Raw genomic sequence first — 16,127 nt, 5'->3', positions numbered from 1 at the left:
TCCTACCAGTCCTGGACTTCGACCTATCCAGCCTTGGTTCCAACACCGTGTTAAAGTCTCCCCCCATTATCAGCTTTCCGGTCTCTAGGTCTGGGATGCGTCCTAGCATTCGCCTCATAAAATTGGCATCGTCCCAATTCGGGGCATACACGTTTACCAACACCACCATCTCTCCCTGTAATTTGCCACTCACCATCACGTATCTGCCCCCGTTATCCGCCACTATAGTCTTTGCCTCGAACATTACCCGCTTCCCCACTAATATAGCCACCCCCCTGTTTTTCGCATCCAGCCCCGAATGGAACACCTGCCCTACCCATCCTTTGCGCAACCTAACCTGATCTATCAGTTTCAGGTGAGTTTCCTGTAACATGACCACATCTGCTTTAAGTTTCTTAAGGTGTGCGAGTACTCGTGCCCTCTTTATCAGCCCGTTAAGCCCCCTCACGTTCCACGTGATCAGCCGAGTTGGGGGGCTTCCCACCCCCCCCCCCCCCCCCCCCCCCCCCCCCCCACCCCCTTGCCGGTTAGCCATCATCTTTTTCCAGCTTCTCGCCCAGTTCCCACGCAGCTGTATTTCTCCCAGACGGTGCCCCCCCCGCCCATCCTTTCCCGTACCCACTCCCCCCTTTCCCCAGCAGCAGCAACCCAGTAATTCCCCCCTCCCCCACCCCCCCACCCCCCGCTAGACCCCCCGCTAGCGTAATTACTCCCCCCATGTTGCTCCCAGAAGTCAGCAAACTCTGGCTGACCTCGGCTTCCCCCCGTGATCACGGCTCGCCCCGTGCGGCGCCCCCTCCTTCCTGCTTCTCTATTCCCGCCATAATTATCATAGCGCGGGAACCAAGTCCGCGCCTCTCCCTCGGCCCCGCCTCCCATGGCCAACGCCCCATCTCCTCTCCCTCCCCACCTCCCCCCATCACCACCTGTGGGAGAAAGAAAAGTTACCATACCGCAGGATTAATCATACAATCCCTCTTCGCCCCCCCCCCCCCACTCGTCCCACCACTTTGTCCAAACGTTCATTCTCGTAGTCCAATCATTCCAATTTTTCTTCTACAATAAAAGTCCACGCTTCATCCGCCGTCTCAAAGTAGTGGTGCCTCCCTTGATATGTGACCCACAGTCTTGCCGGTTGCAGCATTCCAAACTTTATCTTTTTTTTGTGAAGTACCGCTTTGGCCCGATTAAAGCTCGCCCTCCTTCTCGCCACCTCCGCACTCCAATCTTGATAGACGCGGATCACCGCGTTCTCCCATTTACTACACCGAGTTTTCTTCGCCCATCTAAGGACCATTTCTCTATCCTTAAAACGGAGAAATCTCACCACTATGGCTCTGGGAGCTTCTCCTGCTCTCGATCCTCGCACCATAACTCGGTATGCTCCCTCCACCTCCAACGGACCCGTCGGGGCCTCCACTCCCATTAACGAGTGCAGCATCGTGCTCACATATGCCCCGACGTCCGCCCCCTCCACACCTTCAGGAAGGCCAAGAATCCTCTAGTTGTTCCTCCTTGCGTTATTTTCCAGTGCCTCCAACCTCTCCACAGATCGTTTCTGGTGTGCCTCCTGTATCTCCGACTTCACCACCAGGCCCTGTATATCGTTTTCATTCTCTGCTGCTTTCGCCTTCACGACCCGAAGCTCCTGCTCCTGGGTCTTTTGTTCCTCTTTCAGCCCTTCAATCGCCTGTAATATCGGGGCCAACAACTCTTTCTTCATTTCCTTTTTTATCTCCTCCACGCAGCGTTTCAAAAACTCTTGTTGTTCAGGGCCCCATATGAAACTGCTACCTTCCGACGCCATCTTGGTTTCTGCTTGCCTTCCTTGCCGTTGTTCCAAAGGATCCGCTGCAATCCGGCCACTTTCCTCTCCTTTTTCCATCCGTGTCCAGGGGGAACACCCTTCTGGTTTACCGCACGGTGTTTTCAGCCGTTAAAATTGCCGTTGGGGCTCCTATCAAGAGCCCAAAAGTCCGTTTCACAGGGAGCTGCCGAAACGTGCGACTCAGCTGGTCATCGCCGCACCCGGAAGTCCCCAAACCCAAACCTCCTTAACACTTCCCATAAATACTCCCACTCCACCCTATCAAATGCCTTCTCTGCGTCCATTGCCGCCACTATCTCTGCCTCCCCCTCCACTGAGGGCATCATTATCACCCCTAATAGTCGTCGCACGTTAACATTCAATTGTCTCCCTTTTACGAACCCTGTCTGGTCTTCGTGCACCACCCCCGGGACACAGTCCTCTATCCTCGATGCCAGCACCTTTGCCAGCAATTTGGCGTCCACGTTCAATAGTGAAATAGGTCTATAGGACCCACACTGCAACGGATCTTTGTCCCTCTTCAAAATTAGCGATATCGTCGCCTCCGACATCGTCGGGGGTAGAGTCCCCCCTTCCCTGGCCTCATTGAACGTCCTCCCCAACAACGGGGCCAACAAGTCCACATATTTTCTGTAGAATTCCACCGGGAACCCGTCCGGCCCCGGGGCCTTCCCTGCTTCCCAGTCCCTTAATAACCTCGTCCACCTCTATCGGCGCCCCCAGGCCTGCCACCGCCTGCTCCTCCACTTTCGGGAACCTCAATTGGTCCAGGAACTGCCGCATCCCCTCCTCTCCCTCTGGGGGCTGATACCTATACAGTTCCTCATAAAATGTCTTAAACACCTCATTTATCTTTCCTGCCCTTCGCACAGTGTCTCCCCTTTCATCCCTAATTCCTCCTATCTCCCTCGCTGCTGCCCTCTTTCGCAGTTGGTGCGCCAACAGGCGACTAGCCTTTTCCCCATATTCATACCTCCTCCCCTGTGCCTTCCTCCACAGTACCTCCGCCTTTCTGGTGGTCAGAAGGTCAAACTCGGTCTGGAGTCGTCTCCTCTCCCTGTACAGCTCCTCCTCCGGGGTCTCTGCAAATTCCCTGTCCACCCTTAAAATCTCCCCCAGTAATCTATCCCTTTCCTTGGCCTCTGTTTTCCTTTTGTGGGCCCCAATAGAAATCAGCTCTCCTCTGACCACCGCTTTTAGTGCTTCCCAGACCACTCCCACAGGGACCTCGCCGTCGTCATTGACCTCCAGGTATCTCTCAATACACCCCCTCACTCTTGCACACACTCCCTCATCCGCCATCAGTCCCACATCTAATCGCCAGAGTGTTCTCTGCTCCCTGTCCTCTCCTATTCCCAGGTCCACCCAATGTGGGGCATGGTCCGAAATCGCTATGGCTGAGTATTCAGCTTCTTCCACCCTAGAGATCAACGACCTTCCTAAAACAAAAAAATCTATCCGGGAGAATACTTTATGGACGTGGGAGAAGAAGGAATACTCCCTAGCCCTGGGTCGAAGAAATCGCCATGGATCCACTCCCCCCATTTGGTCCATAAACCCCTTAAGTACCTTGGCCGCTGCCGGCCTTCTTCCGGTCCTTGAGCTGGATCTATCTAGCCCCGGGTCCAGCACCGTATTGAAGTCCCCTCCTAAAATCAAATTTCCTGCCTCCAGGTCCGGAATACGCCCCAGCATCCGTCTCATGAACCCCGCATCGTCCCAATTTGGGGCATACACATTAACCAACACGACCTCCATTCCCTCCAGCCTACCACTCACCATTACATATCTACCTCCACTATCTGCTACGATGTTCTTTGCTTCAAATGCTACCCATTTCCCCACCAAAATGGCCACCCCTCTGTTCTTTGCGTCCAGTCCTGAGTGGAACACCTGTCCCACCCATCCTTTCCTTAGCCTAACCTGGTCCGCCACCTTTAGGTGCGTCTCTTGGAGCATAACCACGTCTGCCCTTAGTCCTTTCAAATGCGCGAGCGCTCGGGCCCTTTTTATCGGTCCATTCAGGCCTCTCACGTTCCACGTGATCAGCCTCACTGGGGGGCTACCTGCCCCCCCTCCCGTGTCAACTAGCCATTACCTTCTCTCGGCCAGCCCCACATCCCGCCTCCGCGCTCCCGCTCGCTCCCCCAGCGTCGCATTCCACCCCCGACCACCCACTCTTTAGCCATTTCCTTTTGGATTTCCGCAGCAGCAAACCAGTTGTCCCCCGCCCCCCCCCCCCCCACCCCGTCCCCCCCAGGTCCCTATCTAACTTGATTGCTCCCCCATATCACTTCCGTAAGTCAGCTGACTTCAACTGACCCCGGCTACTCCTGCTCGCTCCTCGACCCCCCCGTGTGGGGAACTCCCATCCGCCTTGCGCCTGTTTTCCCGCCTTATTCTTTCTGGCGCGGGAACATCCCTTTACCTGACCCGCCTCTTATGGCGCAGCTCCCTTTCCCCTCCCCCTCTCCTTCCCCATTCTCCGACTATGTCCCGCCTTTCCCCCCTCACCGGCGCCCACATTTCCCCAGTGTCCCCCCCCCTTCCCTGTTTACTTCTCGATTAACTTTCACCATCACATTAACAAAAACAATAACAATAACAACAATAACAGTTCCCTGCAGCATCAGTCCCTCAGTTCCGGTCCAGTTTCTCTTCATTGATGAAGGACCATGCTTCCTCCGCCGTCTCGAAATAATAGTGTCTCTCCTGATACGTGACCCATAGTCTTGCCGGCTGCAGCATCCCAAACTTCACCTTCCTTTTGTGCAAAACCTCTTTGGCTCGGTTGAAGCTCGCCCTCCTTCTCGCCACCTCCGCACTCCAATCCTGGTATATCCTTACCACAGCATTCTCCCATCTGCTACTCCGCACCTTTTTAGCCCATCTCAGGACCTCTTCTCTGTCCTTAAGGCGGTAGAATCGCACGATTATCGCCCTCGGTGGTTCTCCCGCTTTTGGTCTTCTCGCCGGGATCCGATTTGCCCACTCCACCTCCATGGAGCCCGCAGGGGCCTCAGCACCCATCAGTGAGCTCAGCATCTTACTTGCGTACGCTCCACAGTCCACTCCTTCCACACCCTCCGGGAGACCTAGTATCCCAAGGTTCTTCCTTCGCGCTCCATTTTCAAGGGCCTCAATCCTGTCAGCACACTTTTTATGAAGTGCCTCGTGTGTCTGAGTCTTAACCGCCAGGCCCAGGACCTCCTCAATACCTGACACCTTCTGCTCCACCACGCGAAGCTCAGTCTCCTGGGTCTTTAAAGTCTCCTTAAGCCCCTCAATTGCCTGTAACATCGGGGTCATTACCTCCTTCTTCAGCAGATCCACGCACCGTCTCACAACCTCGTCCTGCTCAGGCCCCCATGTCGCCTGCGCTTTCTCCGCCGCCATTTTGTTCTCCACTCCCTCTGACCTTGTGGTTGAAGATTCTTCGGGCTGCAGCCACCGCCGCCGGTTTTTCCCTCCGTCGTTCGGGGCGGACTCCCTTCCCACGCACCTCACACCGGGTTTTTCAGCCGGCAAAGTCCCCGTTGGGGCTCTTAAAAGAGCCCGAAGATCCGTCGGAGCTGGAGCCGCCGAAACGTGCGGCTAGCTCATCCCCGCCGCAACCGGAAGTCAGAGACAAACAGAGTTAAAGTTACATGTCGATTCAGAATAGAAATGGAAACCAGATAGAAACGACTTAATCTGAGGATTGTAGGAATTCAAAGGTCCAAGACCAACGGAATATTTTGAAACAACGTTAAAGAGGTTGATAGGTGAGGAGCAACAGGGACCCTCCATCGTATTTGATCAAGCACATTGAGCGCTTTGAGCAAAGCCACAAATTGATGATCCACAGAGAGCTGTTATTTTTGATCTAAAGAGTGGGTCCTACAATGCGCAAAGGAAAATCGAGAAGTACAATGGGAAGGTTCCGTTATTCTTTTTTATCAGGATGTTGCTGCAGAAGTGGAGAGTACATGGAACTGACCAATGTTCGAAAAGTTTAAAATGGGGAAATTATATTTTTAGTTTTCAATTAATAACCTGCTTTTGTTATTTACTTCGATAGAATAAGATCTGGCGAGAACACTACCTTACTAGCTTATTTAGGATGGCTAGTATATGGGAACAAAATTAAGAGGGCGGCTGCGGATTGCAAAACCGGTTTAAATTTGTTTCATGAAGCCTACAAGGTTTACATGGTTGGGGATTGGGGTTTAGAGTGACAGGTAATGTTTAAAAATAAATGGCTGGTGGATTTTTGGGATAGGGAGAAGGGATGGGAGGGATAAAATACTGACGGTGATAGGAAACATGGAGCTATTCCGCTTACATGGCAGATCAGACAACCATCTATGATATCCTTTAACTTCAATAGCTTGGTGGTCAAAAAGGACGAACCATTACGGTGTAAATGGTTGATTTAAAAAGTAGGGGGAATAACAGAACCCCAATTCGATTAATTGCATGGAATGTAAGGGGTGTAAGGGGTCCAATTAAACGTACAAGAGTTGAAAAGTAGGAGAGCCGATGTGATGCAGTTGCAGGAGACCCGTCTACAGATAAGAGACCAAATTAGACTTCAGAAGAATTGGATTAGCCAGATATTTCACTCAGGCTTTGATAGCAGAGCCCTAGTGGTGGCAATACTTAATAAGATTATTCATTTCCAGAAGGATAAGGTAGTAAAAGATCATGAGGGCAGATATGTAATAGTTATGGGGACTTTGAAAGGTAAATTGGTGGTTCTGGTCAACGTTTATGCTCCAAATTGAGATAATGTAGAGCTTATAAAGACAGCACTGGCTGCGATACCTAATCTGAATACACATCAGTTCATTTTTGGAGGAACCTCCGGTGACGGGAATGTGGGGAGTAGTCACACATCAGGCAGCTCTCCTCCAGAACAACAGTAAAATAGGCACTTTTGGATGAATTTAGCCCGAAAACACAGACTCATTCAGCTCCTCAATTAAAAAGACAAGGAAGAGTAGAATGCCAGCAAACAGTAGCTCGAGGGGCAGCAGGGAAGCAGAAACGGTGGAAAAGGGCAAGAGCAGCAAGCGAGCTAGTTGGTGGACCCACGAGGGGAGGGGTCCCTGAGAGAGGGAGACCGATGTCCCGGACAACGGGCTCTCCCCCACCTGGGGGGGGGTGGAAGACATTCCTGACTAAGGAGCTGACCGTGATGAAGGATAAGATAAAGGTGGGGATCCAGGTTGCAGTCAGGGTGGCGGTGGTGGAGGCACTAAGAACTTGGAACCAGATGAGGCAAAACTTAGGGCTAACAGAGGTGTCTACCATGGCCCTACTCTGCGGTGACCACAGATTTCCATCAGCCATGCTAGGCACCATCTTTAAGAGTTGGAGACAGGACGGGGAGACACTGAGTTAGGGACTTTTACACAGGAGACAGACTAGCGACCCTGAATAGCTTTTTAAAAAAATTTGGAGTACCCGATTATTTTTTTTTCCCAATTAAGGGGAAATTTAGCATAGCCAATTCACCTCACCTGCACATCTTTGAGTTGTGGGGGTGAAATCCAGGCAGATACGGGGAGGACATGCAAACTCCACAAGGACTGTGACCCAGGGCCGGGATTCAAACCCGGGTCCTCAGTGCCGTAGGTATAAATGCTAACCACAGTGCCACCATGCTGCCCTCGACCCTGAATTGCTGATGGAGACTCGAACTACCAACCAGACAGAAACTCCGACATTTGCAAATCAAAAACGTAGGAGATGACGACGTACCCCAGGGGCCCCGGGAGACACAATGTTGGAGGGATTACTGGACGCAGACTGTCTGGGAAAGGGGAACTGCAGGGACAGATACGGACAACTTTTAGAAAGGACACGCTCCCCATTGGACTGAACAAGGGAGAAATTGGAGGAAGAGTTAGGGACGGAAGCATTGATCAGAGCTCCATCTCTTCCTGCACAAGGCTAAGCCTCATGCAGCTTAAAGTGGTGCACAGAGCACATCTGACAAGAACGCGGATGAGCATGCTATGCCTGGAGGTGGAGGTCAAATGTGAACGCTATCGGGAGGCTTGGCCAACTACACCCACATGTTCTGGGCATGCGCCAGACTTGTCGGATTCTAGACAGCCTTCTTCTAGGCAATGTCCAAGGTTGTGGGGGCGAGTGTGGAGCCGTGCCCAAGAATGACAGTCTTCAGGGTATGGGACTAGCCAGAACCTCAAATGGGGAAGAGAACTGATGCCCTTGCCTTTGTTTCCCTAACGGTAGCACAGTGGTTAGCACTGCTGCTTCACAGCACCAGGGTCCCAGGTTCGATTTCAGGCGTGGGTCACTGTCTGTGCAGAGTCTGCACGTTCTCCCCGTGTCTGCATGTGTTTTCTCTGGACGCTCCGGTTTCCTCCCACAAGTCCCGAAAGCCGTGCTGTTGGTAATTTGGACATTCTGAATTCTTCCTCCGTGAACCCGAACAGGCACCAGAGTGTGGCAACTGGGGGATTTTCACAGTAACTTTATTGCAATGTTAATGTAATACTTAAAAAAAAAAATCTATTGTCACAAGTAGGCTTACATTAACACTGCAATGAAGTTACTGTGAAAAGCCCCTAGTCGCCACATTCCGGCGCTTGTTCGGGAGGTGATATGAATTATGTTCTAAACTCCAAATTGGATCGATCCAAACCAAAGTCGCTGGGTTCCTTCGAAGTCTGCAACGGTATTATTGGAGGAGATGGGAGGTACAGATCCATGGCAATTTTTACACCCTGATAGCAGAGAATTCTCTTTTTCTCTCCAGTACATAATGCCTATTCACAAACAGACTTTTTTTGTATTGGAAAGACCCCATTTACCAGGAGTGAAAAATGTTGAATACTCTGCTATAGTCATATCTGAAAATGCTCCACACCTGGAGACGTGATACTGGAATCAGAACCATTTCTACGGCCAACATGAAGCATAGATGTGGCGTTATTAGCTGATTTACAATTCTGTGTTAAAATCGCTCAAGTAATTGATGAGTGTTTGGAATGTAATAAGAATGGGGAAGTTAGTCGTTCTGGCCTTTGCTTCCCTGGTAGCCTGGAGACAGATACTATTAGCTTGGAGGGACTCAAAGCCCTCGAAGTCGGAGACCTGGCTATCAGACATGGCTAGCTTTCTCGGTTTGGAGAAAATCAAATTCGCCTTGAGGGTCACTGTTAGGGTTCGCCCGGAGGTGGCAACCGTTCGTCGACTTCTCCGCGGAAAATTAATCGTCATGGAAGGGGGGAGCAGTTAGTTTAGCTTAGAGTAGGGGGTTAATAAAGGTGGGACCTGTAAGGGAGGGAAACGGCTTTTGCACTATAGTTTGCACTATAAACTATGTTTATAGTTTCAGGTACATTCTTTATTGTGTTGTTGTTATAATACCAAAAATACCTCAATAAAATGTTTATTAAAAAAAAAAGAATGGGAAGTTATTGCCTTCGGTACTGTGGGAGGCTTTGAAAGCAGTAATATAAGAAGAGATTTCATTTCAGGCAACAAAAAACACAGAAACGAGAGAGGACGTCAACATTTGATAAATAAAATTCTGGAAATAGATGGTAAGTACGCACGAGACCCGACCCTAGCAATTTAACTTACTTTACAAATATGAAGAAAAGGCTAACCACGTTTTGGCAGGTCAATTGAGGCAACAAACTACCTTGCGTGAGATAATACAAATTCAAGGATCAGAGGGTAAGTTAATATCGACACCTGAAAAAAATCAATGAAGCATTTGACATTTTTTTATAAGAAACAAGTTCCGAACCACTGGCTGATGATTCAGATAGGCAGAGTGTTTTGAAGAGTTGAAATTTCCTACGGTCAAGGAAGAAAATCGGGGTAAGACGAAGATACCTTTGGAAATGAATGAGGTCAAAACAGCAATAGGACGAATGCAGACAGGTAAAGCTCTGGGGCCAGATGGATTCCCAATAAGAATTTTATAAGAAATTTACTGACAGATTAGTTACATTAATGATCGAGATGTTTTAAGAGTCTGCTGTACATAGAAATCTTCATGAGACAATGATGCAGGCATCCATCTCACTCTTACTTCAGAGAAAGATCCGATAAAGTATGGGTCATATTGCCCTATACCATTATTAAATGTAGATACCAAAATTTTGGCAAAGATGCTTGCACTTAATTTAGAAGAATGTCTTCCACAAATTATTGGAAAAGACGGGATGGGTTTTATAAAGGGTAGGTACTTTCGTCTAATATAAGACGACTATTAAATGTGATTTTGTCACCAAGGAAAAGGAGATTGGCCTTTGATAGAATTGAATGAGAATATTTATTTTCAGCATTGAAAAGATTTGGGACAGGACCTAAATTTACAAGGTAGATTCAGCTATATATATATGTCACCTAAAGCTAAAAAATTGTACAAATAATAAAAATTCAAAATATTTTCCATTGCAAAGAGGAACGAGACAGGAGTGCCCCCCTTCTTATTTGCATTGCCAATTGAGCCACTGGCCATTGCTTTATGATCATCAGATAAATGGAAAGGAATAATGAAAGTAGGGGTGGAACATAAAGAATCCCTGTACCCTGATGATCTTCTTTTATATATAATAGACCCAATCCCCACAATAAATAATATCATGATACTGTTCAAATAATTTGGGGCTTTTTCAGGATACAAATTAAATTGAGAGAAGAGCGAATATTTCACAGCTACCTAACCATTGATAGGAATCAACTCAGATGTGTTGCCATTTCATCGAATGATCTCCCATTTTCGATACTTAGGGATTCAAATAACCCAGGATTGGAATCAACTTCGAAAATTAAATTACACAAGTCTTGTACACATAGAGTTAAAACAGATTTGCAGAGATGGAATAACCTCCCTCTATTCTTAGCTGGCAGAGTACAATCAATGAAAATGAATAACCTACCACGTTTTCTTTTGTTTTTGTTTAAATCCCTACCGATATTTTCACCAAAATCCATTTTTCAGGAAATAGAGAAACATTTCAACCTTCATTTGGGCGGGTTAAATAGACAAGAGTCCGGAAGGCGGTATCTAGCTTCACCAAATTTTTTATTCTATTATTGGGCAGCAAATACAGAAAAGATACTGGGATGGTATGGAAATTCAGAAGAGATATGGGCGTTAGTAATGGCTACATTATCCTTTTTTCCTGGTAAATATTCTAGTAATCCAATAGAAACCTCCACTTTAAAAATATGGAGACAATTTTGCCATCACTTTAAACTGGATGCAGTATCAAATCTGATGCCGATTTGTGCAAACCATGGGCGAAATTCTCCGGAAACGGCTCGATGTCCGCCGACTGGCACCCAAAACGGCGCCAATCAGACGGGCAACGCGCCGCCCCAAAGGTGCGGAATGCTCCGCATCTTTGGGGGCCGAGCCCCAACATTGAGGGGCTAGGCAGACGCCGGAGGAATTTCCGCCCCGCCAGCTGGCGGAAACGGCCTTTGTTGCCCCGCCAGCTGGCGCGGAAATGACATCTCCGGGCGGCGCATGCGCGGGAGCGTCAGCGGCCGCTGACAGATTCCCACGCATGCGCAGTGGAGGGAGTCTCTTCCACCTCCGCCATGGTGGAGACCGTGGCGGAGGCGGAAGGGAAAGAGTGCCCCCACGGCACAGGCCCGCCCGCGGATCGGTGGGCCCCAATCGCGGGCCAGGCCACCGTGGGGGCACCCCCCGGGGTCAGATCGCCCCGCGCCCCCCCAAGGACCCCGGAGCCCGCCCACGCCGCTTGTCCAGCCGGTAAGGTAGGTGATTGAATTTACGCCGGCGGGACAGGCAATTTATCGGCGGGACTTCGGCCCATCCGGGCCGGAGAATCGAGCGGGGGGGCCCGCCAACCGGCGCGATTCCCGCCCCCGCCGAATATCCGGTGCCGGAGACTTCGGCAACCGGCGGGGGCGGGATTCACACCAGCCCCCGGCGATTCTCCGACCCGGCGGGGGGGTCGGAGAATGCCGCCCCATATGTTTGAATTTAAAAAAAATTAATTTAGAGTACTCAATGATTTTTTTTTCCCAATCAAGGGGCAATTTAGCGTGGCCAATCCATCTACCCCGCACATCTTTCGGTTGTGGGGGTGAAACCCACGCAGACATGGGGAGAATGTGCAAACTCCACACGGACAGTGACCTAGGGCTGGGATTGGACCCAGGTTCTCAGCACTGTGCCACCATGTCATATGTTTGAATTGAGGAAATTTAATAGTAAATTCCAGATCTGGAAGGAGAAAGGGATAGTCGTTATGAAAGATTTATTTGTGGAAGGCCGATTTACAAACTTTTAAGAATTTGAGACTAAATTTAACATTTCAGGGACTGATAAATTTATACATTTGCAAATATATAATTTTGCAAGAATGATTTTTCCATCTTTTCCAGAGCTACCACCTTACGTATTAGGAGGGAAAATTCTATAATTAACTGGGAAGGAGGGGGGAAAAACATTGTGACTTTATAACAGACTTAGAGCAGAGGAAGCTACATCTTTAGTTGGAATTAAAACCGAATGGGAAAAAGAACTGGGATTTGACCTTGAAGATGGGCCGCGTGTGAAATTCTACAAAGAATAAGCGCAACATTATCATGTGCTGGAATAGGATTAATTCAATTGAAGGTTGCACATAGAGCCCAGTTAACCAAATCATAGATGAGTAGGATGTTTATAGCAGTAAAAGATGAGTGCAAACGGTGTAGAATTAGCCTGGCCAATCACGTTCCATATGTTTTAGTCTTGTCCTAAACTCATAGATTTTTGGGTCTCCTTCTTCAGCATCATGTCGGCCATTCTACAAATTAAATTGGATTCCTGTCCTCTAGTAGCCATATTTGGAATATCAGATTTATCGAATTTACAGACAGGGGCAGGGGCTGATGTTCTCGCCTTTGCTTCATTAATTGCTTGTAGGATGATACTAATGAGATAGAGATCTTCTTCTCCACCAAGTGCCTCATTATGGCTTGAATATATTATGGAATTTTTATATCTCGAAAAAAAATCAAGGGCACCTTGAAGAGCTCAATTGATGGATTCCAACGGAGATGGTGACCATTTATTTTATACTTTAAAGAGTTGATCATCATTATTTGTTAAAGGAATGGAGAGAGCGAAAAGGGATAAGTTAATTATTTCTTTATTATTACTATTGAGATAGAATTCATTGTTTTGTCTGTAATTATGCATATTCTTTTTTTAAAAACTAATAAAAATATATAAACCAAAAAAATAGAAATGACAACTCTTTCGCCCTACAAGAATGCTAACTGACCTGCTGAGTGTTTTAAACAATTTAGCTTTATTTTTCAGACTTGTTGCATCTAGATTGTTTTGTTCAAATTGAATTTTGTGCTGTGACCACAAGAATAAGTAAAATGCAAAAAGCTGCTCAGTCCAGTGTGTCTTTCTATGGTCTGTCAACACAATGATCTTCTGCTTGGGTGGTACAAAATAACTCTTGTATGCGGAGGACAAGGAACAAATAAAGATGACCTCAAAATCAAGAGTGATCAGTGTAGACTTACCAAATATTGCTGTGTCTCGTCTGTTCTGCAACCACCATGCTCCCATAGACGTCACCCACAAGCTCAGGTGAAATCCAACGCAGAGGAATGTATTGACCATCGTTACTTACAATATAATCCTCCTAGTTTTAGATTTTAAAAGAAAGATAAATAAGGGGAGATTTAAAAGAGGCTCTCAAAATCATAAAGCGTTTTGATAGAGTAAACATGGAGAAGTTATTTCCAATGCTAGAGTGAACAGAGACCAGAGAACATAGATTTAAGATAATTGATAAAGAACTAGAGGCAACATGAGGGGAAATAAAATTATGCAACGGGTCATGAGGAACTGGAGTGTACAGCCTGAAACGGTGGTGAAAGTATATTCAATAGCAATTTTTAACTGGAAATTGAAATACACTTGAAGGAAGAACAATTTTCAGGACTGTAGAGAAGCAGCAGGGAAGTGAGACCAATTGGAAAGCCACTTGCAAAAATGCACATTAGGGTTCACTGAAAAAGAAAATTTTGGACCTAACACAATTAACACAAAGAGATTTATAACCTAATTTTTATTGGAGAACCATTCCCAATATTTCAATTCCATTGACATATATGCCAGCTGCTGTAGGTTATGAAAGACAGTTGCAAAGTTGCATTTAATTCCAGCCTATAGTTAAGAATATGGTACTGGGGATGATGTATTGGCATCCCCAGTCTGGGATTGGAGCTCCGCATGGGCCATGCCAGGCATGGGGTGGTAGTTTAAGGAACTAGCCAACAACCTCCGTGGTCGTTTATTTTTTTTTTAACTAATTGACCAGATTATTCAAATTTAAAGGTTTGACTTTCACATCAGGGTTCCTTTCCCAGTAACATCATCACAGATCTATGTTCTGGTATAAAACATAGAACAGAGAACAGTATGGTGGATTTGTTTCCACAATACTCAAAACTTGGAGGCAGGGTTGCAATAGAAATCAGGGGTGAAATTCTCCGGTATCAGCACGATGTCCGCCGCCCGGCGCCAAAAACGGCGCAAATCAGTCGGGCATCGCGCCGCCCCAAAGGTGCGGAATCCTCCGCATCTTGGGGGGCCGAGCCCCAACCTTGAGGGGCTAGGCCCGTGCCGGACTAATTTCCGCCCCGCCAGCTGGCGGAAAAGGCCTTTGGTGCCCCGCCAGCTGGCACGGAAATGGCATTGCCGGGCGGCGCATGCGCAGGAGCGTTAGCGGCCGCTCACGGCATCCCCGCGCATGCGCTGTGGAGGGAGTCTCTTCCGCCTCCGCCATGGTGAAGATCATGGCGAGGGCGGAAGGAAAAGAGTGCCCCCACGGCACAGGCCCGCCCGCGGATCGGTGGGCCCCAATCGCGGGCCAGGCCACCGTGGGGGCACCCCTTGGTGCCAGATTGCCCCGCGCCCCCCCCCCCCCCCCCCCCCCCAGGATCCCGGAGCCCGCCCGCGCCGCCTTGTCCCGCCAGTAAGATTGGTTTAATCCACGCCGGCGGGACAGGCATCCTAGCAGCGGGACTTCGGCCCATCCGGGCCGGAGAATCGCGGGGGGGGGGGGGGGGGGGGGGACGCCAACCGGCGCGGTGCGATTCCCGCCCCCACCGAATCTCCGGTGCCAGAGAATTCGGCAACCGGCGGGGGCAGGATTCACACCAGCCCCCGGCGATTCTCCGACCCGGCGGGGGACCGGAGAATCTCGCCCCAGGTGTTAAAATGAACCTAAAGATGCAGGTGGAGGGGGGTACCCGGTGAAGGGAATTTCACTGCATTTGTCTTGCAGCAAAATAATTTGCATCCCATTTCACACTGCAAGTAATCTTGCCTTGGGTAACTAACAATTGTTGTTTTGTCAAAAACAAAGGCGTGTTGCATACAGAAAATTTAACCCAATAGCCAACTGCCCACTTCACAGAAATCATGCATAACTAAAATCAATTTTTAATCAACAAATGCACTTTTGTAAACTGGAAAATGAGCCAGAAATGCAGGTACACATTGTTTTGTTTCCATAAAACAGAGAAGGATTTTAAAAATATATAGTTCAGTCACTATGCACCCTGCCCCACTTGAGAGAATGATAGTAGGGGCCACAGAACAAGTTTGGTCAGTTGTTATTTAGATTTGTGCTCCCCCCACAACCTATGAATCATTTTGTACAGATGAGACAGCCATTAGTGGACATCACTTAAGATCGAAGGATGTAATTGCATGCTGTAATAAATTTTGCACTAAAATACTCCAAAGATGTAAAGAAATAAACATACTTTTTGTATTTTCAAGGTTTTGTTAACATTAGGCGAGCTGCTGATTAACCTTCTGAAAACCCCATCTCACAATAAGCAGTTTGTTCATCGCACAAAACCTTTTTCGTCACCCGATACATGATTTTTATTTACCCTTGACTGGAAATTAAACTCTAGCTCCCTAGGGGCACCTGCGACCACACTACTAATCTAACACCGTCTCATCAATTATAGAAACAGCATTGAGTCCAGGGGAAGTTCAATTCCAATAATATTTGAGAGTCAAACACAGATATATTAATTGAGTGGAAAATGTTATGTTTAACATGCAGATCAGAAAAGGTTCAGCATTCATCGTCACTGCTGTCTCTAAAGTGGAATTTGCCGTGGCGACCTCCAAAAGCATATTTACCGAATCACTGTAATATAGTTAGCATTTTATAGTGTAACTTAACACCACTTGCTGATACAATTTTTACACATTTACCCACACTCAACTTGATTTGCTGCATCAGCTATACATAAATAAAGGGAG

The 16,127-nt window shown here is 48.1% G+C and overlaps 1 protein-coding gene across 1 annotated transcript in view; it reads right to left on the bottom strand.

The window, feature by feature from the left end:
* lmtk2 (lemur tyrosine kinase 2) overlaps positions 1-16,127 on the bottom strand; it is a 193,684-nt gene that overhangs the window by 49,642 nt on the left and 127,915 nt on the right. Inside the window, exon 9 of the mRNA XM_072481547.1 lies at positions 13,358-13,479. Within this exon, the coding sequence (XP_072337648.1) occupies positions 13,358-13,479 (122 nt within the window). The remainder of the gene's footprint in view (positions 1-13,357; positions 13,480-16,127) is intronic.

Source organism: Scyliorhinus torazame, chromosome 17, assembly GCF_047496885.1.
Source record: "Scyliorhinus torazame isolate Kashiwa2021f chromosome 17, sScyTor2.1, whole genome shotgun sequence".
NCBI lineage: Eukaryota > Metazoa > Chordata > Chondrichthyes > Carcharhiniformes > Scyliorhinidae > Scyliorhinus > Scyliorhinus torazame.
This window is presented reverse-complemented; position numbering and strand designations above follow the sequence as displayed.